Genomic DNA, 26,818 nt, shown 5'->3' with positions numbered 1-26,818 from the left:
TTACATTATTATACATACTTACACCAAATATATTTAAATCTCTTCAGCTATTTTCAAGTATCACATTTTTTACCTGACATGACCTCTGACCTTTGATGCCAAAATCGAATCAGTTCATCTTTGCATCATAATATATACTTGTACCAAGTTTGGTCAAAATCCCATCAGTGGTGCACAAGTTAGCATAGGAACAAAATTTTTACCAAATGGGACCTCTGACCTTTGACCTCTTGACCCCATAATCTAATCAGTTCATCTTTACATCATTATACATACTTGTACTAAGTTTGACTTGGATTCCTTCAGTCGTTCTTAAGTTATCATGGGAACGAAAACCTATCACGGACGTATGGATGGATGGACGGACAGACGGACAACCCAAAAACAATGCCTCTGGCGACTTTGTTAAAGTGAGGGTGGAAGAAAGAAAAAAGCGAGGGCCTCGGCCGACATTACACAACATGGTCAAGGATGGTTATGGACGCCTATTAATAGTTGTATATTAACAAACTTTATAAATGTGCATTAAACAAACTGCTTAAGTAAATAACGTGTCATTCTATCGTATCAGTCAATACTTTGTGTGTTTGTCCTTTGCCCTCTTGAATGCCATCATGTTTTTTACCCTTACTTCCTGTATATGACGAAAGCACTCTTGCAGGTGCTTTAGTCATATATCCTGGAATACATGCCACAATTCTGCAAGGTTAGTTGGGTTCCTCTTGTTTTTCTGTTTCCAGGTAATCCCATATGGCCTCTATGGGACTCACGTCTGGATTCTGGGGTGGCCCTTCTAACACTTGGAACACACCTGCTTCAACCTTGTTCTCCAAAATACTGTTTTACGACATTGGAGGTGTGTTCTGGATCTTTGTCTTGTTGGAAAATTAATCCTCTTCCGATTAAATGATGTCCACTCGGAACTGTATGGTGCTGCAGTATCTGCTTGTACTTAATTATCTTTTGTGAGCTTCCCATGGATTTGAATAAGGTTTCCCACACCAAAAGCCGAGATACAACCCCAGAGAGTCACAGAGCCTCCCCCGTGTTTAGCAGGAGGCTGCAAACATTGCGTGTCATAACATTCTCCAAGTCTTCCGAATACAAACTGACATGTCTTCATTTCAAAAAGTTCAAACTTCGATTCATCAGACCAGAGTACCTGATTCCATTGTTCACTCATCCAATCTTGGTATTGCCTTGCAAATTTCAGTCTTTTCACCTTATTCTGTGGTCTCAGTAGTAGTTTCTTTCCTGCAACTCTGCCATGGAGACCTGCTGCAATCAGCCTTCTGTGCAAAGTGTGAGATGAGATGTTCATGTTCAGGCCTGTTCTCATTTCATTTGTCAGTTGCTGACTTGATTTCCTTCTGTCGCTCAAGCTGAGCAACTTCAAGTGCTCGTCTTGCCTTGGGGAGGTTCTTCTGGTTCTTCCTGGCCTTTTCTTGTTTTGAACTGAGCCTGTTTCTTTCAGGCGTTGCAAAGTGTATCTCACACCATTGTCGGAGATCTTCAGCTTTTTTGCTACTTTCTTCATAGTCTGCTCTTCTTCACACACTGTTCTGTTGAAAATTGCTTCCTTGGTGCCATTCTGAACCCTCTTTGTTACAAGGGAACAATATGATGAAAAATAATTTCACATATTCACCAATTCAAAACTTTTATTGTGGTTTATTGGTTCACGAGCGCAAGCCAGAGTGACCACTATATTCGTTATGTCTGTGTGTCTGTCTATCCAGAGCATAACTTCGTGGACTTTGATCCGGTCTTGAAACTTGGTTATGTGTTCGATACCAATGTCTAGTTGTGTTTTCCTGGATGAGGGTGTGCTACGCCCATTGTGAGTGGAGCCACGTCCCCAAAATAGCCATTTTTAAGGGGTAGTCGAATTAAAAAAATCTATCTTCTCCAAGGGGATTGACTGAATGGAATGGGTTCTTCAGCATTTGAATAGCAAAATGAATTATCTAAAATTTGTCATTGTCCGATTTTTCTTTTTCATTTTCATCCCAAGGTCAAAAACTTAGAAAATTGCGAATTTTGACAGAAAAATCATACGACCGCCCAAACTTTGAGAGCGAGGATGACAATATTTTTTATGCATAATCTTGAGGTCATTCCCCACCGAAAGTCTCGAAACCATTTTGCTCTATCTCGAACACCTTGCCCGTGGCGCCCCCTTCAAGTTTGTTTTTACGCTGATTTCATCAGGTCAGGTCAGGTATGGGAACATGTGCCAGAACAGCACGTCGCTGCGTCCACTTTCCGCCAGTACTCCAGGGGCCTCCGTCTGGCCATCCCCCAGGCAGATGCCAGGATAATCACCATCTCCTTGTTGATGATGGTCAACCTGTTGCAACCATGAGGCATGTGGTCGACCCACTGGCCTCCTCCACTCATGAGACTCCCTCGCTGAGAGAATCTGGTGAGCAGGATCAGAGTCAGGAAAAGGAGCCACATGTCCATACAGCCGCAACTGACGCTCACGGACTATGCAGGTAACAAATCTCATCCGAGTCTCTCTCAGCAACCGCTCGTTGGACACAAAATCCGACCAGCGATAGCCAAGGATTCTCCGAAGAGACCTGGTACCAAAGGAATTAAGTCTCCGTCTCAGATCCTTGGTCAGAGTCCAAGTCTCGCACCCATAGAGCAAGACTGGAAGTACCAAGGACCTGAAAACTCGGACTTTCGTCCTCCCGCACAGGTACCGGCAGCGCCACACCCCATGATCCAGTGAATCCATGACTCCCCAGGCCCGACCCAGACGTCTATTGACCTCTGACTCGCAGCCAGCAGAGACATGAATATCACTGCCAAGGTAAGTGAATCTCTCCACGACCTCAACATCCTCACCACAAACAGACACAGACAGGACAGCAGCATCCAAGATGTCACCGAAAGCCTGGATCTTAGTTTTGACCCAAGAAACCCGTAATCCCAACAGCTCCGACTCCTCATTCAGCACCTCGAGGGCCCCCAAGAGGATGTCTAAAGTCTCCGCAAAGATGACTGCATCATCTGCAAAGTCAAGGTCCGAGATCTTGACATTCCCAAATGACGCACCGCAACTTGATCTCTCCGACATCCTCCCTAGAATCCAGTCCATACAAGTGCTGAAAAGTGTGGGGGCAAGTACACACCCCTGACGAACTCCAGTAACAACTGGAAATAAGTCAGAGATGGTACCACCACACTTTACAGCACTCTCAGTACCAGAGTAGAGTTCAGACATCAGATCGATCAGTTTTGGTGGCACACCACGAAGACCAAGAATCCTCCAGAGGACATCCCGATTCACTGAATCGAACGCTTTACAGAGATCAACATAGGCTGCAAGCAGCCCCTGCCAAAACTCTCGTCTGCGTTCAGTGAGGACACGAAGTGCAAGGATACGGTCAATCGTTGATCTCTTTGGTGTAAAGCCTGACTGCTCTGGATGCTGGTGCTCAAGCAGATGGTGGCGAACCCTATCGAGAATTATCCGAGCAAAGACCTTGCCCGGCACTGAGAGCAGCGTCACCCCTCGGTAGTTGTTGCAGTCTTGGCGATCACCCTTCCCTTTCCAGAGAGGGACAACAAGGCCCCTCTTCCAGTCAGTTGGGATGATGCCTGTGTTCCAGGCAGAGCACAAAACTACATGCAATGACACGAGTGCAGCATTTCCACCAGCCTTGAGAAGTTCAGCATGGATGCCACAGATCCCTGGAGCTTTTCCCCGTTTCAACTGGTTCACCGCAGCCCGTGTTTCCGCAAGCGAAGGTGGACCACAGTTGATTCGAGGGTCAGCAACAGGGATTGTAACACCCTTGACGTCCAACTCGACAGTTGGGGGATCAGCCTGGTACAACCGCTCAAAGTAACCGGCCCAGCGGGCCTTCACTTCAGACTCCTCTGTCAAGAGCCTACCACTCTCTGCTCGAACTGTAGTGCTCCGAGGGATGGGCTTGGATGAACGTAATGCGCGAATTCCCCTGTAAGCGGGACGAGAATCACCTGTCCACAGGTGATGCTCTACCCCCTCACAGATTCCTCGCACATAGGCCTCCTTGTCCACCCTCAGTGCACGTAAAGTTTTACGCCTCAGCTCCCTGAACAGCTCAGCTCTGCCATTCAGCCTGGCCCTGCGACTCTGGTCAATGGTATCCAGTGTCCCTTGAGAGACAAAATTCTTCTTTGCCCTGCGGTGAGCTCCAAGGCATCCACCGGAAACATCAAGGACGGTGGTCTTGAAGGCGCTCCACAACTCTTCAGGACCCCCGAAAGCACCCAGACCCCCCAAGTGTCCACTCAGCCTGTTCGCAAACTCCTCAGCTACTCTCTCATCCCTGAGCTTGGCAACATCCAGCCTCGGCTGGGATGGTACCATTCTCCAGGATTTAAGGTGCAGCTTTAGAGTTGCTACAACAAGCCTGTGGTCAGTATTGAGGAACTGAGCACTCCGGTAGACCCTGCAGTTCTGAATCATCCTCCAACGACCGTCAATGAGGACATGGTCAATCTCCTTTGCCACACCGCCAGCGTTGGAATACCAAGTCCAGCGATGAGCTTGTGGGCGCTGAAACCATGAACCAGCCACCGTAAGTCCATGACTTCTTGCAAAGTCAAGGAACTTAGTGCCATTCTGGTTCATAGTTCCTGACCCATGGGGACCAACACACACCTCATAACCATCCCTATCAGTTCCAGTCGATGCATTGAAATCCCCCAAGACTAGAAGTGTATCTCGTCTGGGGCACTGATCAACCACAGACTCGAGTGTGGCGTAGAATGCATCCTTCACGGTGAGATCACTCGCCTCAGTCGGAGCATAAACAGAGACCAGGGAAATGACACCTAAGGAGTGACAAATCCTTAATCTCATAATACGCTCGTTGACCGGTGTTACCTCAATTATCATTGGGGTCAGCTTATTGGACACAGCTACAGCAACTCCTTGGGTATGGTAACCATCAGAGCGACCAGACCAATAGTAGGTGTAACCACCCACCATTATCTCGCCACAATCCGGTCTCCGAACCTCAGAGAGAGCTGCAATCCCGATGTCCAAACGCTTGAGCTCAGATGATAACAGAGACAGGTGATCATCCTCTCTTAGGGATAGGACATTCCAGGCACCCACCCGAAGGGACCGCCTCAGGTTAACCCAAGGAGACTGCCGTCTGGTGGACGACACCTCAGCACCACTCCGACACACTCTCCCACAATCTGACCCAGGGATGTTACCCCGTGGTTTCCCTCCTATCAAAGATTGGGGGTCCCGAAGGCTTTGCCCCAATCCCGTCATCCGGTGAGCTGCCCTGCGAAGGGAGGCTGCACAGGAGGTACTCCCACGGAGTGGGTTTTCAGATTTTTTTGCGTTTTTGCGTTTTGCGGAATGAAGGGTTTTACGGTGGCCGGAGTGCAAATCCTGCCACCAACCTCCTAATAAGAAGTGACCCAACTGCAGGAGGACGTCCGCAGACACAGTTGGGCACTAGATATGGATGGCCGTTGGCTCACAAGGAGCTCCTCCGCCCTTTGACAGGTTTTGTTTTTAATCCTGCTGGGTGTCCATATCCAAACACCCTCCTCACCAGAAAACCTGGTGGGGGAGACGGTTTAGTCGCCGACAACCCGACCATGGAACAGGTTAGTACAGGTTTACATGGTACCTGTAGCAGGTCACAGATCGAACCTGACCTGACACTTGATTTCATCAAAGTATGGATAATTATCCGAGGAGTGCGAAATGCCATATAGCCTATATGACGTTATATTGTTCCTGGAATGTTCCAGAGGAAGTTTTGCACCAAAGGTCATAATCCTTGACCTTTAAAGGCCACAAAGGTCAAATTTTCAAAGTTGTGGGACTCGAACTGGGTTTCTGACCTTCTTCGATGAACTAACTCCAATAAGCTATAGCACGTATCCTGTTTTCTTATTTTAATGTCCACAACATTGTTTTTGTGAACTTTAAAGGTTATGCAAACGTCAAATTTTGAAAGTTGTTGAACGAAACCGGGTTTTCGACATTTAACTTGTCACTCGTACCACATCATGTTGATCGTTTTTAGAACTTGGTCAAAAATTATCACATCGTCTCATCTTTGATTTCTGAAACAATCTACATTGTCAAATACCGCTCGTGAACCATCGTCGTCTTCAGACTTGTTTTAATTCAAATTAATGTAATTGGTGTCGATTATTATAATAATTTATTATTGACTGCACAAAAATGCACAAACTGTTTCCTGCACAGTTTCTTTACTGCAAACAGCAGTTTCAACTGAAACCGAATGGGATTCAAAGGAAAAAGAGATTAGAGAAGCCGTCAGCAGAGTTTTTGGACAGGACGTGTTGAGATGTTCCAAACTTTCTGCAATACATAAATAAATAAATAAATAAATAAATAAATATATAAATAAATAAATAAAAAAATTCAAAATGCTCATGGAAGAGCAGGAATATATAGAGGAAAGATATAACAGTGGTTGCAAAAGGCAGACGCCAAGGAAGGGAATGAACAAACTTGCAAGGGAATAGATAGGAAGGAGCAAACACAATAACCTGCAAGTAAAGGCTTGGGTAAAAGCCTGGTGTTAGCTTAGCGGTTTAAGGTGGCTGGCGTGGGACCTGAGGGTCCTGAGTTCGAGCCCCTGTTTTTAACAATTGAATTAACATTAGGTGGGGTTGACTCTGCCTGTCATCCTTCCGAGGCCGGCAAAATGAGTGCCAGCTTGATGGTATCCTGTGTCGGAGTGGCGACCCGTCCAGGATTGTGCCCAATAGCTAAGGAGATGCTTAGACAGCACCAACGCTCTGCACAAAGTATGGTCCCAACGGATACTGGGGTAATACCCATTCGGGGTAACCTGCGTCGGAGTGGTGACCCGTCCAGGACTGTACTCCTTGCCAATGAAACTGCCTCAGCAGACCTATGTGCCTTTATGGCATGAAAGGAATGGTATTGTATATCATTATTAAAGGGTTGGGTTATGGGAAAGTAGAGGTAGAAAATATTAATGACACCCACCTCCTGTTTAAAATAAAATACTGTCTACATTAATTAATCAACTTAAGTGTTAATGAAGTGTTGGATATAAATATATGAGGATGCAATGCACAAGTTATGGGAAGATTGACCTTTCATATTCCTCGGGTTTACGAGTGTGAAATTTATAAGGATCGATCAAACGGATCGATGGCTAATTTCCAAACACGTGCACTCCAGGCTGGAGCATCCACAAAGGGATTCAATTGAACCTCGACAACGAGCCATTCCACAAATATTATTGTTTACAAAGAAGCATCAAGTAACTAGTACCTTCTTTCACATCTCCATGGTCCAAGGATCCAGGCTCAATTTTCACTGTTAGCACCATTCCTGGAGAAAGAAAACAGCAAATATAGATGGCAACTTTTGATATGATAAAGTGACGACCACCCTCAGTAGTCTCAGAAAACAAACATAATTGAGGTGAAAGATGTTTGAGACATCGAGCAAATAACAAACATGGATGGCACCCAAAAAAAATCCCACAATTCATCCACTTGATGACCTGCAATGCAGATTTATTCTCTATTTGATAACCTCTAAAAAAATTGGCATGAATCAAACTACCGTTTGGGAGATTAAACATTGACAAGACTTTTTTGACTGTGTACGGTGGTCTCGTACCTTGTTTTACATCCACGGGGTCCAAAGATTCAGGCTCAATTTTCACTGTTCTCACCATTCCTGAGGAGAAATTGTAATTGTGTTTGCAGACAACGTCAACAGCAAGCAAGCTTTTAAAGTATAGCTGTCGAAATTCCAAGAAGAGTGAAACGGGTGGCAAAGAGTCAAATGATAAAAGGTGACCTGAACGAGAAAGGGGTCAATGAGGACACATGCCTGCCTGTAGCATATTATGAGGAGAGACATTATACAACAGAAAGGGGGGGGGGGGCAGAGTCTTAGCAGGTACAGTAGAGCTAAGATTTTAATGGGACAGATAACAAGTTGGCAGTTGACAGCAGACACACGAGGACCTGGAAGGAAAAACAGAATCTGAAAGATTGTCCCACAGGAGTAAGAAGAGTGGGACGAAGGAACGGAAATGATGATTAAGCTTGGGTTTTTAAAGGGCAGCACGGTGAGGGCTTCCATCAGAACACATGCTACTTGTATTGGGAGGGAAGGAGTTAGCCAAAGAGGAAACAGGGTTGGAGGAGCAAGACAAGAAAAGACGAAGTAAAATATTGCCAGCCCCAAACTTGTATAAAGAGAGCAAGAGGCGGACAGTGAGGATCAGTCTCTCATCATCAGATACTCCTGACAGGGAGGGCAGGGGATGAGGGATGGCATGACTTTGCCTCAAATGGTGAAAGATGTGAAGTACCAGCAACAGCCTATTTTGGTGAGACATATCCCATGGCAGTTTGAATGAAAAGTTGAGTATGGCTGGAGAAGAACTTTGATTGTGGAGAACTTGGAGGTATTGTCCAGCTTTGGAGGCCTGTTCAGAGGCATCATCTGCCAAAAATGGTTTATGGAAGTTCATCAAGCTTCAGTTCCAGAAAGTCTACAGCTCTCCCAGAGGCTGAGTTCAGAAATAACTGGAAAGACACTCGGTAGAGCACATACCTCTGCCAGGCTGAACAGTTTATGTTCTGTATCCCACTGATTGGCCGGATCTGGATCCAGACCTGAACCAAAATTTAATCAGTTTGTTCTTGTCACCTTCCCACTCATCTACCAAGTGTAGTCATAATCCGTCCACAATATTTTGAGTTATCATACTCTATCTCGGTTTAGCCCTATCTCTCAATGGTGAAGAATCACTTAAAAATTATAGCATCCAGATCTGATTCTTCACCAAAATCGAATAAATTTGTCCTCGTCACACAACCAACCTGTCCATCAAATTTTTACCGAATCCATCCATAACGTTTTGAGATATCCTGCTCACAGACAAACAAACAGACAGCCAAACAGGGGTAAAAACATAACCTTCTTCCACCTTTGGTGGTGGAGGTAAAAAGAGGAAATTGCTTGGAAACGGAGGAAAGAAAAATGAATGAATGGAAACAGAGGTAAAAAGAGGAAATTGTACCTTAATGAAATGGCAAAATTATAGTGTGTGACCTACCTGCCTAAAAAAAGCATGCTCCAGGTGAATGACCAGTTGCTTATTTTATCTACCTCAGCAGAGAGGGATGTTGCTGCAACTTGCATGGTGGTGGAGGGGGTAAGAGCCAACAGCATTTAAGCATTGGATGACATCAATTGCAACAGAATACAATGTATGCATTTAAGAGTACTGTCGTACCCCGCTATTCACAGATTCATTATTCATGATTTATAAAATGCGACCTGCCTCGACATTCGCAGGCCTGTGCTTCGTGTATTCACAGTTTTTTTTTTGTTTGTTTTTTTTTAGCATTTCCATGGTTTTTTGAGGGCGTATTTGTGGTTTTTCACATTTGTCCTCATGAATAACTAACCGCCGAGAACCTATCCCCCCTTTTGCGTTGAAACAGTGCCCCGCTTTCACAGATTCGCCATTCGTGGCATTTCCAGGAACGTATCCCTGGCGAATAGCAGGGTCCGATAGTATTGAGAAAGGTAATTGATGTCAATCAAAATAAGAATTGGTCCATAAATGGTCCCTTGAGAGGCATCAGCTTTGACAGGTAAAAAATGGCAGAGAATGGCTTCCAAAGAAACCCCTCTCCAATCAGACATTCTGATACCCTTGTTGCCCTTCACTTTTGGAGTAATCTATTTATTATGTATGCCAGCCAACATGGCAAAAGTTTTCTTTACCCTCTCTCCTCTCTCTGTTCCTTCCCTTCCCTTCTATTCTATCTCCATACTCCTATATCCTCCCAATCTTCATTTTCTCCTCAATTTTAATTTCATCAATTACCTTGTTATGTTTTCATACATAATAAAGAGATACCTCCATTCCTATCATGTAATTGGTACATGGTACCATGTTCTGTTCCTTTTCTCAGTGTTGGCATTCCCAACTTCCTCTATCCCCACCTCTCCATACCCCTATGTACATACAATTAATAGTGCCTACAGTAAGTCCACATTCCCTTTCAAATTTTTCACATTTTGTTACCTTATTGCCTAGAATTAAATTGCATTAAATCAGACTTTTTCCACCTTTATTTATACATCATAACCCACAACTTCCAAATGAAAAACAAATTCTACAAATTTCAGAAAATTAATTAAAAAGTACAAAACTAGAATATTGTTACGGCTGTGGAAATTCGCAGAACACCATAAAGGTTCCTTAGTTTAGTTAGATCGATAAGTCTGTGTTCAGTTAGATTTCCCCACCGTTGCTAATGGGATTTATTCGTGTTCACCGGGCTGCGACCCTTTGAGATAGTGTTTTTCTTTCTCTATCGTTATTTTGGACCGACAGAGCACGCTACCACCCCTTCCACGTCGAAAACCGTCCGAGAACATCAAACAAAGGCGCCAAGGAAAGAACTGCGATGACGCGCGGGTTTTACCGCCTTTTTTCTCCGAGGCTGGTGTGACGAGAATGGCGAGGCAGCTCGCTCGCGATTGGTGGATACGAGGAGTGAGGCGGTCGGAGTTGAGAAACGCCTCTTTTCGAGAAGCTTCTTGAAGGAAGGTGGAGCCGAGAACGGGGCGGAGCGACAGGCGGAGCCCTGCGCTATAAAGGGCGGACCGCACGTGAGGCTCAGGCCCTCTTCTTGGTTCATGCTCACCCCTGTCTCACGGTGGTCCAGTTCTTCTTCTTCTTCCTCGCTTGGTTCCTGCACTCGTGGTCCTGTGAGCAGCCTGTTGGTGGGAGACGCGGACGGAAGGCGCAGCAGTGCTGGCTGTGTGGTGGACCTGCGCGTCCGGACGAGAAGCGCCGGAGAGAGCTTGCTGGCCACGTGGGAGGCCCGGAACCAGGCGCGACCACGCTGACGGTCGTGGAAGCGGGACGTCGCGACTCGCCGACCACCGAGCGGGGCAGGTAACCTGCCACGGTCTCGCGGGACCCGTTCGGTCCTCCAGGTCCCGCGTTATAAAGGTCCGCGGACCCTGTCTGCCACGCTCGTCTTTGGGGGTGGCCATTTCTTGCTTTTGAACAAATGTTGGTGGCGCCGTGTCCTGTGAAGTAGACCTGCCTAAGTGACTGTGCATGTACATTATTGCTCGTAGTCGGTGGTATTGCTTTTGTTTCTTGCATGACTGCCTTGCTTGTGATGTGTGTGTAAATAATAAATGTCCTTGCTTGTGAAATGTATCCTGTTCGTTGCATCCTCTATTCCCCATTGAAAATGCCATCTTGCATCGTGGAATAATTAGTTGGGTTTTAAACACCAGGTAAGGAGAATCGGATCCGTCGAGGTCGGCAATAATACCTGCTCGGTTATCGCTGTAGAACGGAACGAACCGCTTCAGCGGTTCGTGTCCCAAGCCGACCTGTGGCGAGGTACGGCCCCTCGGTAGGTTACCCGCGTGAGTACTTAGGTATTTCGATATTCGGCGAGTGACCCTATTTCATGCGGGTAGAATGCGGACTGTGCTGTGGTGAGGTTAAACCCCCACCCGTGACTGGTTTCTGGCGATAGTTCCAGGAGGGTCACGACTGAATTGTCTGTCCGGTGGGTGACGCAGCTGCTATTAGAGAACGCGGTCGCTCGCACGCCGGCGTGAATTCGTAACAAAATCTTGGTTGGATAAGTGTCCACCCCGCCCCCCCCCCTTTGTAATAGCAATGGTAGATTAGCTCAGGTGTAACCAATCACCTTCAAATTCACACAGCGAGTTAATTGGCCTCCACCTGTGTGAAATTGGAGTGATTCTGATTATTTCAGAATAAAATCAGCTGTTTCTCTAGGTTTCCTCTGCTGGGTAGTACATTTCACAGCAAAGACTCGACCATGAGAACCAAGGAGCTTTCAAAAGACCTCCGGGATAAAGTTGTGGAAAGGCACAAATCAGTGAATGGATATAAAAAATATTTAACAGGCCTTGAATATCCCTTGGAGCACAGTCAAGACTATAATTAAGTAGAAGACGTATGGTACCACCAAGACCCTGCCGAGTTGAGGCCGTCCCTCCAAACTGGATGACCAAGTATGGAGGAGACTGATCAGGGAGGCCATGAAGAGGCCAATGGCAACTTTGAAAGAGCCATTACTGAAGGAAGTCATTGGCAAGAAGAAAGCCATTACTCAAAAAACCCCACCTTGAGTCCCATTTAGGTATGCAAACAAACAACTCTGGAGATTCTGTAGGCATTTGGCAAAAAGTTTTGTTGTCTGAAGAAACCAAGATGGAACCTTTTGGCCGAAATGCAAAACGTTACTTTTGGCGCAAACCCAACACAGCACACATCACCCAAAGAACACCATCCCTACTGTGAAACATGGTAGTGGCAGCATCATGTCATGGGGATGTTTTTCATCAGCAGAGAATGGGGCACTTGTCAGAATAGAAGGGAAAAATGGGTGGAGCAAAATACGGTGCAGAAAATTCCTCGAGGAAAACCTGTTGCCCTCTGCAAGAAAGCTGAAATTGGGACGATAGTTCACCTTTCAGCATGACATCGACCCGCAGCACACATCCAAAGCTACACTGGAGTGGCTAAGGAACAAAAAGATAAATGTCCTTGAGTGGCCCAGTCAGAGCCCCGACCTAAATCCAATTGAAAATCTGTGGCATCACTTGAAGATTGCTGTCCATCAACGCTCACCACGCAACTTGACTGAGCTTGAACAGTTTTGTTCAGAAGAATGGGCAAATATTGCCAATCAAGGTGTGCAAGATTGGTGGAGACCTATCCCAACAGACTCACAGCTGTAATTGCTGTCAAAGCTGCTACCACCAAGTATTAACTCAGGGGGGTGGACACTCATCCAACCAAGATATTCGAGTTTTGTATTTTTAATTAATTTTCTGATATTTATTGGGTAGTCAATCTAGTCTACCCTTATTATCAGTATTTCCGTCGATACGTTTGTCTGTCTGTCTGTATGTATGTATGTATGTATGTCTGTTCGGTCCAGTGCTCCGTTAATACAATAGCGATTCCGATGAAACTTGGTTGGTAGGTTCATACCATGACCTAGTTGTGTGCAAATGAGAACCGTTGCTATGGACCCATCCGTTGCCTCGCAACGGACCTTTGACATTTTCAAAAAAAATCTCAAAAATTAATTTTTTCGAAAATCAAAAATCGGGCCACAAGCGACTCTGGGCAGTACATTCAGCCATATTGTCAAAATTTCCAGCCGGATCCTATGAAAACTGTCAGAGAAGATAGACTTTGAATGAACCCTGGTCAAAAACAATAAAAAAACGAAGTTCATTATACCTCAGAGACTATGAGTCAGATATACATGAAACTGGTATGGAAGGTTCAGGGTATGTCCTAGTTCTGTGTGAGAAAGAACCGTTGATATGGATGCTTTTGTTGGCTAGTAACGGCTGAAAAACGACTAAATTTGACTTGATCGACTACCCATGTCCGCCTACCGGTTTGTAGAATTTGTTTTTCACTTGGAAGTTGTGGGTTATGATGTGTAAATAAAGGTGGGAAAAGTCTGATTTAATGCATTTTAATTCCAGGCAATAAGGTAACAAAAGGTGAAAATTTTAAAAGGGGTGTAGACTTCCTAAAGGCACTGTATATGGCTTTTCAAGGGGTCACCCAATCACATCAATTTACATAACGAGGAGGTACTGCACAATTTGCTTGAACAACAGTACACATAGAGTGTCTGGAAAGATAAATTTGGAATACTCTTTTCAATAACCGGTATGACCCCCTGTGAACCTCGATGAAAGCATCAGCAGACCGGTCTAGGCACTTTTCCTTCGAAAATTATGCATTTTGTCGTACGTTACAATCCACGACAGAGACTTTACGGCAGACAGTGAGTTTTATGGGAGAGTTTTTCACTCTGCGCAAGCGTAAATGCAATTCAACAGGTCGTGTATTGTGGTTGTATTTTTTATTCAATCCGATTAAAAAAAAATTTGTGACGGTACAATGTCAGAATCGTAATTGCTTCAACCATTATTGTGTTTGGCTGGATAACATTTATAAACAATTCAGTGGATAAACAATTTGGTGATTTCACACTTTAGCGATGTATTCTGGCGTCTTTTTCATTCTTGTTGGTAATGAAAACGTTCGAGAATAAAAGGTATGGCCTCTAAAAACTTTTGACCACTCTATAGTAGCTTTTCAGTGTATAATTTTGTACACATTTGATGGGATGACCATTTTTTTTCCATCTCATCCCGACATATCGAGTACTACCGTACTTCATGATAAATGTATTTTTTAATTTTACTTACTGTCTGTCAACTGATCAATATTGTTGCAGTTTTGAGGAGTCCCAAAGACATCCTCACGTAGTTAAAGCAGGTATTTCATCGTATACCGTTTAGTTTAACTGTCTAAAGTCCGTGTTGAGAGAGCTACGTTGTGATTGTGCAGTAGAAATCCCATATGCATGTCATTTCCCTTATCTTGCATTCTCTTCTAAAGCCATATGCTGCATCTCACAGTATCACGAGCAGATCTCCTCACGGATGCCCCCAAAACTGCTTCAAACAGGTTTCATGAACGCCTGACACTATATATTGCGCCAAAACCAAAACCCAAAGCGGCGACTCCTATGGACCAGAGGAGTGAGGCTCTCGTGAATGGAGGAGGAGGGTGATGGTGGGTGAGGCTTTATAAAAGATAGATCCAGAGACTCGAGAAGAAGCGGCGAGAAAGTCTGAGAGGCTCGGACACTCGCAGATCGAGAGGGTTCCTGGACTCTGTTGAGCTGCTGACTTATTATTCACACGGACGCGAGGGTCCTTTGCATCCTTCCTAAGTCATTGCTTTTGCTTTGCTTGCTTGCTCGTGTTTCTTTCTTTCAGGCGTTGAAGCGCTTTCCATTATGAACCCTTTGAACACTAGCGGCTGTTTCACCAGCCGCTAATCAAACCTCCATATACCTGAGTGGCCGGATTTTTCTCCAGGGAGCTCAGGGTGAGGGAGCTAAAAGTCCAAGGAGCTCAGGGTTTAAAGGGTCGGAGTGACTCAATAGTCACGTTATCTGGTGGCATGAATCCGACCCAAAGCATTTCTTTTTGTCACTCTCCTTTGTACTTTGTCTGCTAATTTCTCACCACACTATTCGTTCTTCATTCTTTTCTGCATCTTCTATTTCTGTCCTTTCACTCTCTTCCTTATTTCTTCGCCTTCTGCTTTTGCGCACGTTCACCTTCACACGCCCATGTCCACTAGCTGCGTAGCTGGACCCTCCACCTCATCTATTTCACCTAGGCAACCTGCCAAGGGACGCGTTGAAGACGTGCCGCGAGTGGCGTCACTGGCCACTGGGAAAATGCCAGAGTTGCAGCTGTACAAGAAGCAGGAGTGGAATGCTGAGGGTTCCGTTTTCAGTCAGGACGTGGGAGCCAGGATCAACAAGTGTGAGGTGTGCAGGGATCCGTACTATCTCTTTCTGTCCTCATCTCATCTTAATTGCCAATCACATCTCATTGTACTTGCCAATCACTCATCCTCCCCCTTCCTCATTGGATGCAAGACACATGTAGAGTGCTACGTCAATGATAAGGTTCTGAAGATGGGTATGTCGCATAGGGGATAATTTGGGAATTATACAACACGTGCTGTGATTAATCGTTTTACATATACTGTCAGAACCTGACATTCGCAAGGGATACGTTCCTGAAAAATTCTGGGAATGTCAAATCCACGAATGCCACAGCATTGTTTAAATGGGAAGAAGGGTGATAGGTTCCCAGCAAATCGTGATTCATAAAGGAAAATCAAAAATCCCGTGAAAATCTGTGAATACGTGAAGCACAGAGCTGCAAATGTAAAAGCAGGTCAGACAAACCATGAATATGCCTGTGGAAAACCACAAATTCGTGAAAAAAAAAATGGCGAATACGTGAAGCACAGGACCACAAATGTAGAAGCAGGCCACATTTTATGAACTGCGAATATGTGGGGTCCATGCATGTCAGGGTCTGACAGTATGTCAATTCATTTTTCTCTCTCCTTGTAAATACTGTTGCAGTTATGGAAAACCACATGCCTCTAAGGCAATGGCACCCAACATGCAGTGATCCCCAGACAGTTATTTCATTAGTCTTCATGCAGTCAGACCTTCCCCTCATGTCTAATGGGTTAACGGGATGAATTGCGTTGCATGGGTCTAATAGCTAGGTCTAATAATTATATCGCTTTCTTCTTTTCAAATCCTGATTTCCATCCAACCCTTTCCTTTTATCCATTATACAAATCGAAGTAGGCACCGTACCCAGGCAGCCACCCTATGAGAGACTCACCACCAACACTGTACAGGATGCGCATGGTGCACCTTTTCATTCGAATCTGCGCGCTAATTTACAATGGCGTCTCACCTTGCTCAACCTCCGCTCACCACCTCGACCACCAACATCTCCCGCACATGGGAAAAATCACCCCGCGCCTCCACATCGATGCAATTCGCCACCAAACAGGTGTGCTGCGTGGCCCAGGCCACTCGGACCGCGTGGCGCGGAGACGGGCCAAGCACGTTAACAGCACCAACCGCAGCTCACCGGGGGTGCTCCGAACGGGCAGGCGGGACCGACACAACCCTTGTCCAGTCGCCAGAGCATGGGACAGGAGTTAAGTGCAAGGCTCTGGGCCGTGTCGCGCAAGATGTGTGAATGAGGCCGCTTCCGGCCCCAGGAGCTTTCCAATGGAAGGGAACGATTCGGATGCCGGCGCGTTGCTTCGGGTCGGTGCCCCACCCTTCGTCCGGGGCTTATAAAAGGTGGATCGCGAAGCTGTCCACCCTCTCTCCTCCCTCTCTCTCTCTCTCTCCCTGCACTTCCTCGCCTGCCTGCATCGCCCACCTGCTTGCCTCGCCCCCTACTTCATCTCTGTGCTCCGCCCTCTCTTCACTGCACCTCGTTGTCTGCCTGTCACTGCATCTACACTCGGGGTTGGTGTGCGACAGACGTTCTGCTGGGCCAGTGGGGAGCACATGTTTCCACGAGCCCGGGCAAAATGATCAAGCAAGAGATAGCGCACCGACTCTTAAGGTGGGATCGCTCAAGCAGAGCGTCCTCCAAAGCATACTGGGTTGCGTTGGTCGGCCGACCACACCAGGTATTGAGAGGCCGTTCGTTCTCATCTGCTCTCCTTCCTTCTGGCTAACTAATCTTCATCGGGTTTGTGTGTGTGTATGTGATGGCACCTGTCGTAGCATAAAGCCACAAAAAAAAAAAAAAAAACCCGAGGTAGCTTCCCCCCCCCCCCTCATGGTCTTCTCGCCTCGACCCCACGTCTGCAACAATACTTTCATTTTTTTGCGACGAAAAGCCATTTTCTCAAGAAACTGTGTTCCGATTCATTATGTCTATTCTGATAGCAGCATGAGACTGCTAAAGTGTTTGGCCAGCGCTGATTTGTTATCCTCGTTAGATCTCAGATGCGGTCATACAACGTTGGTTCTGCTGGGCTGACTGTCTAAGGCTTGTTGCGGAACCGCCATTTCAGGGTGCCCGCTCGCACTGGGGCTTTTTGCTTATGGTAACACGATTCTGGGCGTGTGATCCCACTGGAAGTTCTCGGGCGACTGGCGATCATGGTTTCTTCATCCAAGGGTTCATGGATAAAAATCGAGATAACTTTGCAAAACACAGGTATTCGACCAGGGAACTGAAACAAAGTTAATTTCAGAGGACATTGAAACATTAAGCTGCTTAAATTTCAGTAAAAACTTGAGAAATGGGGGTGTTCTAAAACTTTTGACCGGTCGAGTACAATGTTTCGGCTCATGGATATTTACAAAATATATATGTATATTGCTATTTGAAGAAAACCACAAAAAGTAATGAATATGTATGTATATATATATATATATATATATATATATATATATATATATATATATATATATATATATATATATATATATATATATATATATATATATATATATATTGTTGTGGTTGACGGAATTCACAAACCACCATTCAGGTCCCTTAGGTGAGATATCTCGGTAAGTATATGTGTAGTTAGGCCCAAACCCCTTGTCTAGAGGGAATAAATATCATTCAGTCGGGCTGCGACTCTTCAGGATAGCCGTTTTTCTTTTACTATCTTTATTTTGGACCAGCCGCCATTACTACCACCACCAACCATGTCTCAACAGCTTCACAACAACAACCACCAACCACAACGCCGCTTCACAACAACAACCACCAACCACAACGCCGCTTCACAACAACAACCACCAACCACAACTCCGCTTCACAACAACCACAACGCCGCTTCACAACAACAGCCACGACCTTTACCGTCACAACTCGCCACCATCGCATCACCGTCATTCCCACGCCACTTGTGGGCACCGATACTGGACTCGTGTAGGGCGCGCACCGAGCAGCGTGTTCAGAAACATCACAGACTTTCCGAGAAAAACGGATCAAAAACGACTCACGCCCACTTCTGTTCCGTCCTATCGGCGAGCTGGGGCGAATTGGCCCCGCCTCCAGGGCGTTGGAGTGAGGACGCTATATGCAAATTCATGGATCAAAAAGCATTCACGCCCACTTTTCCTCGGTCCAATGGGGAGCCAGTTAGAGAGGTGAAGGGTCGGAGGCAGAGGGTCAAAGGTGGGGGAGCGAAGCCACGGGGGATATAAACGGCTGCGTTCGTCAGTCAAGGCAGTTCAGTTGGCAGTTGTGAGTTCAGAGGGGAGAAGTCAAGAGTGAAGAGTTGGGACGAGCCAAGAGAGGAGACGGAGAGGGCGATTAGACGGAGCTGTGGAGAGGTGGCGGCGGCGAAGGCGGATGAGGGGGTGCTCGCGTCGGTGCCGGGAGCTGCAGAGGGAGAGGCCAGCAACGCGACTGAGGTCGAGGAGGAGACGCTCGTCGCGGGACCCGAGACAGGGTGATATCCTCCTCCCCCCGAGCATCAACAACCCCCTCCTGTTTCCCCCCGCGCTGAGATAGTGCGACAAGGGGGCCCCTTTCCCACCCCCTACCAGACACTGTCCGCGAGGCCCGCGGAGTTGAGGCGCCACCGCCGCTCTGCGTCTCATCATCAGACGGGTAGGCCCGACACGGTCTCGGCCCCAGGCCCGCCTCATCCTGGAGGGTGGTTCTTTTTCTTTTGCTTTGGGTATCTGTGTTGTCGGCGCCGTCTGTGAAGTAAAATTGTATAAGTGTTGCCGTGTGCTTGGTAGTCGGATAGCTCTGCATCGTCTTCTTCTTTTACATGTGCTTTTGGTGGAATTGTATATGTGTGCTTTCCGTTCATCGCAAAATAAATGTGCTTATTGTTGAACTGTTTTCCCGCTTCGCTTCGTCTTTTCTTTCATTGAATCTCCATCTTGCTTCACGTAAAGGGTTGGTCGTGGGCTAAAACGCCCGATAATTAATCGAACCGTCGAGGCCGACGAATAACACCGCTCGGTTATCCCGATAGTACGGAACGGGTCGCTTAAAGTGGCCCGTGTCCGAAGTCGACCTGCGGCGAGGTGCGATCGCCCGGTCTACCCTCCGTGTGGGTACTTAGGTAGATCGAATTTGGCGAGCAACCCTATCCCATGCGGGGGCCGATTGGCACGATCGCGGTGAGACCAAAAGGTCCACCCGTGACTAGTTCCCGGCGTTAGTCCGAGAGGGTGACGACTGGATTGTCCGTCCGGTGGGCGACGTGCCGCGATTCGAGTTACGTGGCCGTCCGCACGCCGGCGGGCACGAATCCGCAACAATATATATAGTAATCCCCCGTTTATCGCGTGGGTTACGTTCCAAACCTCCCCGCGCTAAAGCCGCTGTCACACCTTGACGTTTTAGCCAGGGTATGGCAACGTATCAAAATGTATGTAAAACGCTGGCGTACGCTGAACGATTGATGTTTTTTTTAATTTTTGGGCGTATAATAACGTGTTGGACGTATGCATAACATATTAGTAACGTACACAGAACGTTTTAATCACATATAGATAACTCATACCAACGAATGCTGAGCGTGTTGTTGGCGTTCACAACCTATGCCCAACGATAGTCTAACTTATGCATAGCGCGAGGCAGCGTATTGCCGATGATCACGTGGCGTAGGCTTTTAAAAGGCTGCGGCTCGACGATTCAAATCATAACCGCACTAGACATCGAAGTGTGAAGCTGCTGTCACACCTTGACGTTTTAGCCAGCGTATGCCGACGTATAAAAAATTTGCCGAACCAAGCTGGCACACATCGAATACGTTATGGGTAAGTTTTGTATACGTTAAGAGCACGCTGGCATACGTCGGAGAACGCTGGCATACGTCGTAGTACGCTTGCATACGTCATTGTACGCCGAGTACGTCGAGAAATTTTCAGTATGTTGAAAATTTCTCGACGTACTCGACGTATGACACACATTCCGCATACGCTGGCTACGCGATCGTTGACACACGTCGACACACGTTACTTGTACGTGACTCATAAGTCGAAACACGTCAAGGTAATGTTTAGCGTCAGTGTTCCAGACTCCCTGTTTGTTTGTTTTTTCTTCTTCGGTATGACGGTGATGTTAACACTTCGATTTCTCGTGCGGTTATGATTTAAATCGTTTAGCGGCAGCCTTTTAATTACATTATATTATAACCGCATTAGAAATCGAAGTGTCAACATCACAGTCATACCGAAGAAAATTTTTTTTTTAAAAAACCACAAAAAAACCAGGGGGTCTGGAACACTGACACTAACCATTACATTGACGTGTTTCGACTTATGAGTACCTTTTTTTTTTATTTTATTTTTGTATACCTTGGTCGAGGCTCGTATGAGAGCTAACACACAACTCACAGCAAGGAGGCATGAGACAAGAGGGGCGGGAGTCGAAGGGACAAAACAGTGGGGAACAGACACATTAGGTGAACTGTGGAAGGGAGAGGGATGGGGATGGGACGGGCAACATGGCGAAGAGAAGATGGACATTTCAGGGACTTTCAGGAAGGAAAGCAGGAGAAATGAAGGAAGTGGGCTTGGGTGGATTATCGGGGGTAGAAAAGATCGAGGATTTGGATGGGGGAAGATAAGAGGTGGTGGTGAACAGCTGTTTTGAAAGCCTGGAGGGAAGAATGGGAAAGAATAGAGTGAGGAAGTTTATTCCAAAGGCGGGAAAAAAGAGGAATGAAAGAGTGAAGATGAGCAGTGATCCGTGATTTTGGTAGTTTTACCAGAAGGGGTTGCGGGCGGACCTTGACCGCGTTGTGGAAATGTGGTGGGGACAAATCGCAGAGAGAGCAGGGGGGTAAGGCTGGAGAGGAGTCGGTAGAAGACAGAAAGACCACCGACCAACCTGCGGTGATTGAGTGAGAGGCCCAAAGACTCAGCTTCATTGCGGGAGATGCCGATGATCCTAAATGCCCTGGTTTCGACAGCGTGAAGCCGAGAAAGGTGGGAGGCAGGAGCACCAGCCCAGAGGGGAGAGCAGTACTCCATCAGGCTACGGACAAAAGCTTTGTAAGTGGTCAGGAGCTCAAGAGGGCCGAGGAAGGACTTAGCACGACGGAGGATTCCCAGTCGGCAACTGGCTTTTGAGGCGAGGTTGGAAATGTGACTTTCCCAGGAAAGGTCATGGCAGATAGTGAGACCTAGAAGCTTGAAAGAAAAGACTTCTTCCAGAGGATTGTTGAGAAAGTGGATGGGGGGGTTTTGTAAACGGTCCTTTCGAAGAGACATAGTGAGAGTGTGAGATTTGTCTGGATTGAAAGATATGTTCCACGTGTTGGACCAGTTTGTGATTTTATCCAGATCTGCAGTGAGCGAAGAAGCTGCTGCTTGCCGGTCTGAGGGATGACAGATGGTACGGCAGAGGGTGGAGTCGTCGGCAAAGAGAAATAGAGGATTTTCCAGAGAGTCCGAGAGAACTCTCGAGTTTTCCTCTGGAAGAGAACTTCCAGAGAGTTTTCCAGAGAACACACGTTACCTTACAAGTAACGTGTGTCGACGTGTGTCAACGATCGCGTAATGTGCCTACAACACGTTACTCATAGGTTAGAAATATGTTTCGGGTATGCTAAAAATTACCTCGACGTGTTTCGACTTATGTGTAACTTACAAGCAACGTGTGTCGACGTGTGTCAACGATCGCGTAACCTGCCTACAACTTATGGCCAGCAATATGCGGAATGTGTGAGTCATATGCTGGCATACGTCGGGAAATTTCAAGCATGGAAAATTTGTCTAACAGCTCGGCGAACTACGACGTTTGCCAGCGTACGACGTCATATGCCAGCGTTCTACGACGTATGCCAGCGTGCTCTTAACGTATACAAACTTACCCATAAATTATTTGACGTGTGCCAGCGTTTTAGCCCAATTTTGCACACGTCAGGCATACGTTGGCTAAATTGTCAAGATGTGACAGGGCCTTAAGTGAAAATCCGCGATGAATGGACGCCTCCTCCATTAAAAAAAAATCGACTCGTCTGGTCTGGTCGGTTTGGCAGTGATCGGGTTTGAGGTGCCGGAGATCGACTCGTCTGGTCTGGTCGGTTTGGGAGTGATCGGGTTTGAGGTGCCTGAGATCGACTCGTCTGGTCTGGTCGGTTTGGCAGTGATCGGGTTTGAGGTGCTGGAGATCGACTCGTCTAGTCTGGTCGGTTTTGAGGTGCTGGGTACGAGCAGTGCTCGTCCAACGGTGGCAAACCTTTTTCCTTCCTGAAGCATATCTAGCACCTTAACCTTCTCCTGGAGCGTCAGGACCTTCCTCTGGCACTTCGGTTCCTTGCCAGAAGCCGAAGAAGGTGCAGGGCGTTTGGGTGGCATCATCGGGCTTGGATAAAAAATGTAGAAAATTTTCAAAGTTGACAAGCGAAGCTTTGTCTCGTGCGTTGTGTGACTGGTTGAGCACCACGTGTTATAATTTTTTGCTTAAATAATTTATATTTTATTTATTATTACCGCGATATACCGGGGGAATCCGCATAAAAAATTAGTTAGGTTCCAAGGGAAAACCTGCGATGAACCGGGGGCGCGATAGGTGAACCGCGATACAGCGGGGGATGACTGTATATATCTTCTTCTTCTTCTTCTTTCAGCTAGCTCCCGTTAGGAGTCGCCACAGCGGATTAACCATCTCCATTTCGCTCTATCCTCCACATCTTCCATTGACACTCCAACTACCCGCATGTCCGCCCTCACCGTATCCATGAACCTCTTCTTTGGCCTTCCTCCTCTCCTCCTACCTAGCGGCTCAATCTTCAACATCCTTCTCCTGATATACTCCACTTCCCTCCTGTGCACATGTCCAAACCATCTCAATCTCGCCTCTCTCACTTTGTCTCCAAACCATCCTACCTGTGCTGTCCCTCTAATATACTCATTTCTTATCCTGTCCATCCTCGTCACTCCCAACGAGAATCGCAGCATCTTTAACTCTGCCACCTCCAGCTCCGCTTCCTGTCTTTTTGTTAGTGTCACCGCCTCCAAACCATACAACATAGCTGGTCTCACTACCGTTCTATATACTTTCCCCTTCACTCTTGCAGCTACCCTTCTGTCACAAATCACTCCTGCAACTCTTCTCCAACCACTCCATCCTGCCTGCACTCTCTTTTTCACTTCTCTCCCACACTCTGCGTTACTTTGGACAGTTGATCCCAAGTATTTAAACCCATCCACCTTCCCCACCTCAACTCCTTGCAACCGCACCATACCACCACCCTCCCTCTCATTTACGCACATGTACTCTGTCTTACTCCGACTGACTATCATTCCCCTTCTCTCCAGTGCGTTCCTCCACCTCTCAAGGCTCGCCTCAGCCTGCTCCCCACTCTCCCTACAGATCATGTCATCCGCGAACATCATAGTCCATGGAGACTCCAGTCTGATCTCGTCCGTCAACCTGTCCATCACCATTGCAAACAGGAAAGGGCTCAGAGTCGATCCTTGGTGCAATCCCACTTTTACCTTAAACCGGTCCGTCATTCCTACCGCACACCTCACCGCTGTCTCACTGTCCTCATACATATCCTGCACGATCCTCACATATTTCTCCACCACTCCCGACTTCCTCATACAATGCCACAACTCCTCTCTTGGCACCCTATCATAAGCTTTCTCTAAATCCACAAACACACAATGCAACTCCTTCTGGCCTTCCCTATACTTCTCCATCAACATTCTCAAAGCAAACATTGCATCAGTGGTGCTCTTTCCTGGCATAAACCCATATTGCTGCTCACAGATCGTCACCTCTCCTCTCAACCTAGCTTCCACGACTCTTTCCAACACCTTCATGGTGTGGCTTAACAACTTCATCCCTCTGTAATTTCCACAGCTCTACAGTTGGGAGCAAGAGTAGGGAGCAGGCTGAGGGGAGCCTCGAGAGGTGGAGGAACGCACTGGAGAGAAGGGGAATGATAGTCAGTCGGAGTAAGACGGAGTACATGTGCGTAAATGAGAGGGAGGGTGGTGGTATGTTGCGGTTGCAAGGAGTTTAGGTGGGGAAGGTGGATGGGTTTAAATACTTGGGATCAACTGTCCAAAGTAACGGAGAGTGTGGGAGAGAAGTGAAAAAGAGAGTGCAGGCAGGATGGAGTGGTTGGAGAAGAGTTGCAGGAGTGATTTGTGACAGAAGGGTAGCTGCAAGAGGGAATTTCCACAGCTCTTCACATCACCCTTGTTCTTCAAAATCGGAACCAGTACACTTAATCTCCACTCCTCCAGCATCCTCTCACTTTCCAAGACTTTATTAAACAATCTTGTTATTAATCCCACTGCCATCTCTCCAAAGCACTTCCATGCCTCCACTGGTATGTCATCTGGGCCAACCGCCTTTCCACTTTTCATCTTCTTCATAGCAGTCCTCACTTCATCCTTACTGATCCACCCCACTTCCAGATTCACTATCTCCACCTCTTCCAACCTTCTCTCTCTCATTTTCTTCATTCATCAGCTCCTCAAAGTACTCCATCCACCTTCTCAACACACTCTCCTCGCTCGTCAGCACATTCCCATTTGCGTCCTTTATCACCCGAACCTGCAGCACATCCTTCCCAGCTCGGTCCCTCTGTCTTGCCAATCGGTATAAATCCTTTTCCCCTTCTTTTGTATCCAACTTCTCATACAGCTCGTCATATGCCTTTTCCTTGGCTTTTGCCACCTCTCTTTTTGCCTTTCGCTGCCACTCCTTGTACTCCTGCCTACTTACTTCATCTCTCTTACTATCCCACTTCCTTTTCACCAACCCCTTCTTCCTTATACTTTCCTGTACTTCCTCGTTCCACCACCAAGTCTCCTTATTCTTCCTTCCTCTGTCCAGATGTCACACCAAGTACCTTCCTAGCTATCTCCCTCACCACTTCTGCTGTAGTTGCCCAATCATCCCACCCATCTTTACCACCATCCAACGCCTGTCTCACCTCCTCCCGAAATTTCACGCAACAGTCTTCCTCCTTCAGCTTCCACCATCTGGTCCTTGGTTCAGCCCTCACTCTCTTCCTCAACCTCACCTCTAAAGTCATCCTACAGACCACCAATCGATGCTGTCGAGCTACACTCTCCCCTGCCACAACCTTATAGTCACTAATCTCTTTCAGGTTGCATCTCCTACTTAAGATGTAATCCACCTGTGTGCACTTTCCTCCACTCTTGTATGTCACCCTGTGTTCCTCCTTCTTCTTGAAATACGTATTTACCTCCTCCGCCAAATTCATCCCTTGCTTCCTCAGCTCTCCCCACTCTTCCACTTGCAGCTGCATACGAGCATCCACACAGGCACGATGACGTTCCAGGCTTTCATCCACTTTATCAACCCGAATGTTCGTTGCATCAATTTTATCTACCAATTTTTTCCATATATTTTCCCCCTCCAATGTAATTTCTACCTTTGTTTCCTCCAATCTATCCTCGAATTTACTTTGTATTTCCCCCAATTGAACATCCACACACTCCTGCATCTCAGTTTTCATTTTCTCCATCTTTTCCCCCAATTCATCCCTCATTAAATCAATCCGTGCACCCAACTGTTCCCCCATTACCCCCAATTGATATGTCATTTCTGCCTTCTGTGTCACGAATTGATTTGCTATTTGTGCTCCCTGTGCCGTCATTTCTGCCCTCTGTTTCACGAATTGATTTGCTATTTGTGCTGTCATGTCCCCTATTAAACGTTCCAACATTGTCTGGATCGACATCGCGCCGGTTTCCGGCGCTGCCGGCCCCGTTACGGGCAATGAAGCACGGTCCACGCTCGGAATGGGGGAGATTCCGATCCGACCCCCGTCTCTCCCTTCTTCCCCCGACTCGCTGCCAGACACGTGGCCTTCCTCCTCAAACATCTGCACATCCGCCATGGTGCAGAAGTCCCGTTTGCCACCAATTAAATTTAATTTGAAAAATCCTGCCAAAATTTTCCCGCGCTCGCGCGCTTTTCTGTAGTAATTTTATATTCCAATTCGTGGCGAGATTTCAGTCCTGGTATATTCTCCCGATACCAAATATAATTTAGAGGGGTTCGAACATCCAACACCTGACACCAATGTGACGTCCACGGGACTTGAACAGTCCCGCCAATGTAGAATGAGCCGAAACGATGGAGGCGGTTTATTTTTTTATAACCCAAAGATGGCGGTTTTAATCGCTCTACCGCAAACGGGACGAGGAAGGTGGCACGAGTCGCTTTTCACTGAGTTAATAACGTTTATTTCTCTAACCAGAAATAATAAGACTCGGCAAGAAGAGGGATCCGGGGCGATTTGACGGGATGGTGGTGTGGGTTCGGGCGTGGGGAAAACACAAACAATTCCAATGGATATACAAATCTCAAACCCTCTAAGGT

At 46.8% G+C, this 26,818-nt stretch overlaps 1 protein-coding gene and 1 long non-coding RNA gene across 11 annotated transcripts in view; one reads left to right on the top strand and one right to left on the bottom strand.

The window, feature by feature from the left end:
* The window catches only part of LOC147033361 (uncharacterized), an 85,550-nt gene extending 84,482 nt beyond the window's left edge, over positions 1–1,068 (top strand). Inside the window, exon 3 of the long non-coding RNA XR_015051242.1 lies at positions 741–1,068. This is a non-coding gene — a long non-coding RNA (uncharacterized LOC147033361). The remainder of the gene's footprint in view (positions 1–740) is intronic.
* Positions 1–26,818, bottom strand: part of LOC147033359 (uncharacterized) — a 158,568-nt gene that overhangs the window by 14,944 nt on the left and 116,806 nt on the right. For all 10 annotated transcript variants that reach the window (XM_085854042.1, XM_085853998.1, XM_085854016.1 and 7 more), the window contains 2 exons: positions 7,661–7,720; positions 7,307–7,366 (listed from right to left, as the gene is read on the bottom strand). In XM_085854042.1, the coding sequence (XP_085710168.1) occupies positions 7,307–7,366; positions 7,661–7,720 (120 nt within the window). The remainder of the gene's footprint in view (positions 1–7,306; positions 7,367–7,660; positions 7,721–26,818) is intronic.

The sequence above is a fragment of the Eptatretus burgeri genome, chromosome 2, assembly GCF_056783735.1.
Source record: "Eptatretus burgeri isolate ZD-2024b chromosome 2, Ebu_testis_v1, whole genome shotgun sequence".
Taxonomy (NCBI): Eukaryota; Metazoa; Chordata; class Myxini; order Myxiniformes; family Myxinidae; genus Eptatretus; species Eptatretus burgeri.
Note: the sequence above shows the minus strand (reverse complement) of the source record. Positions and strands in the feature narration are given on the sequence as shown.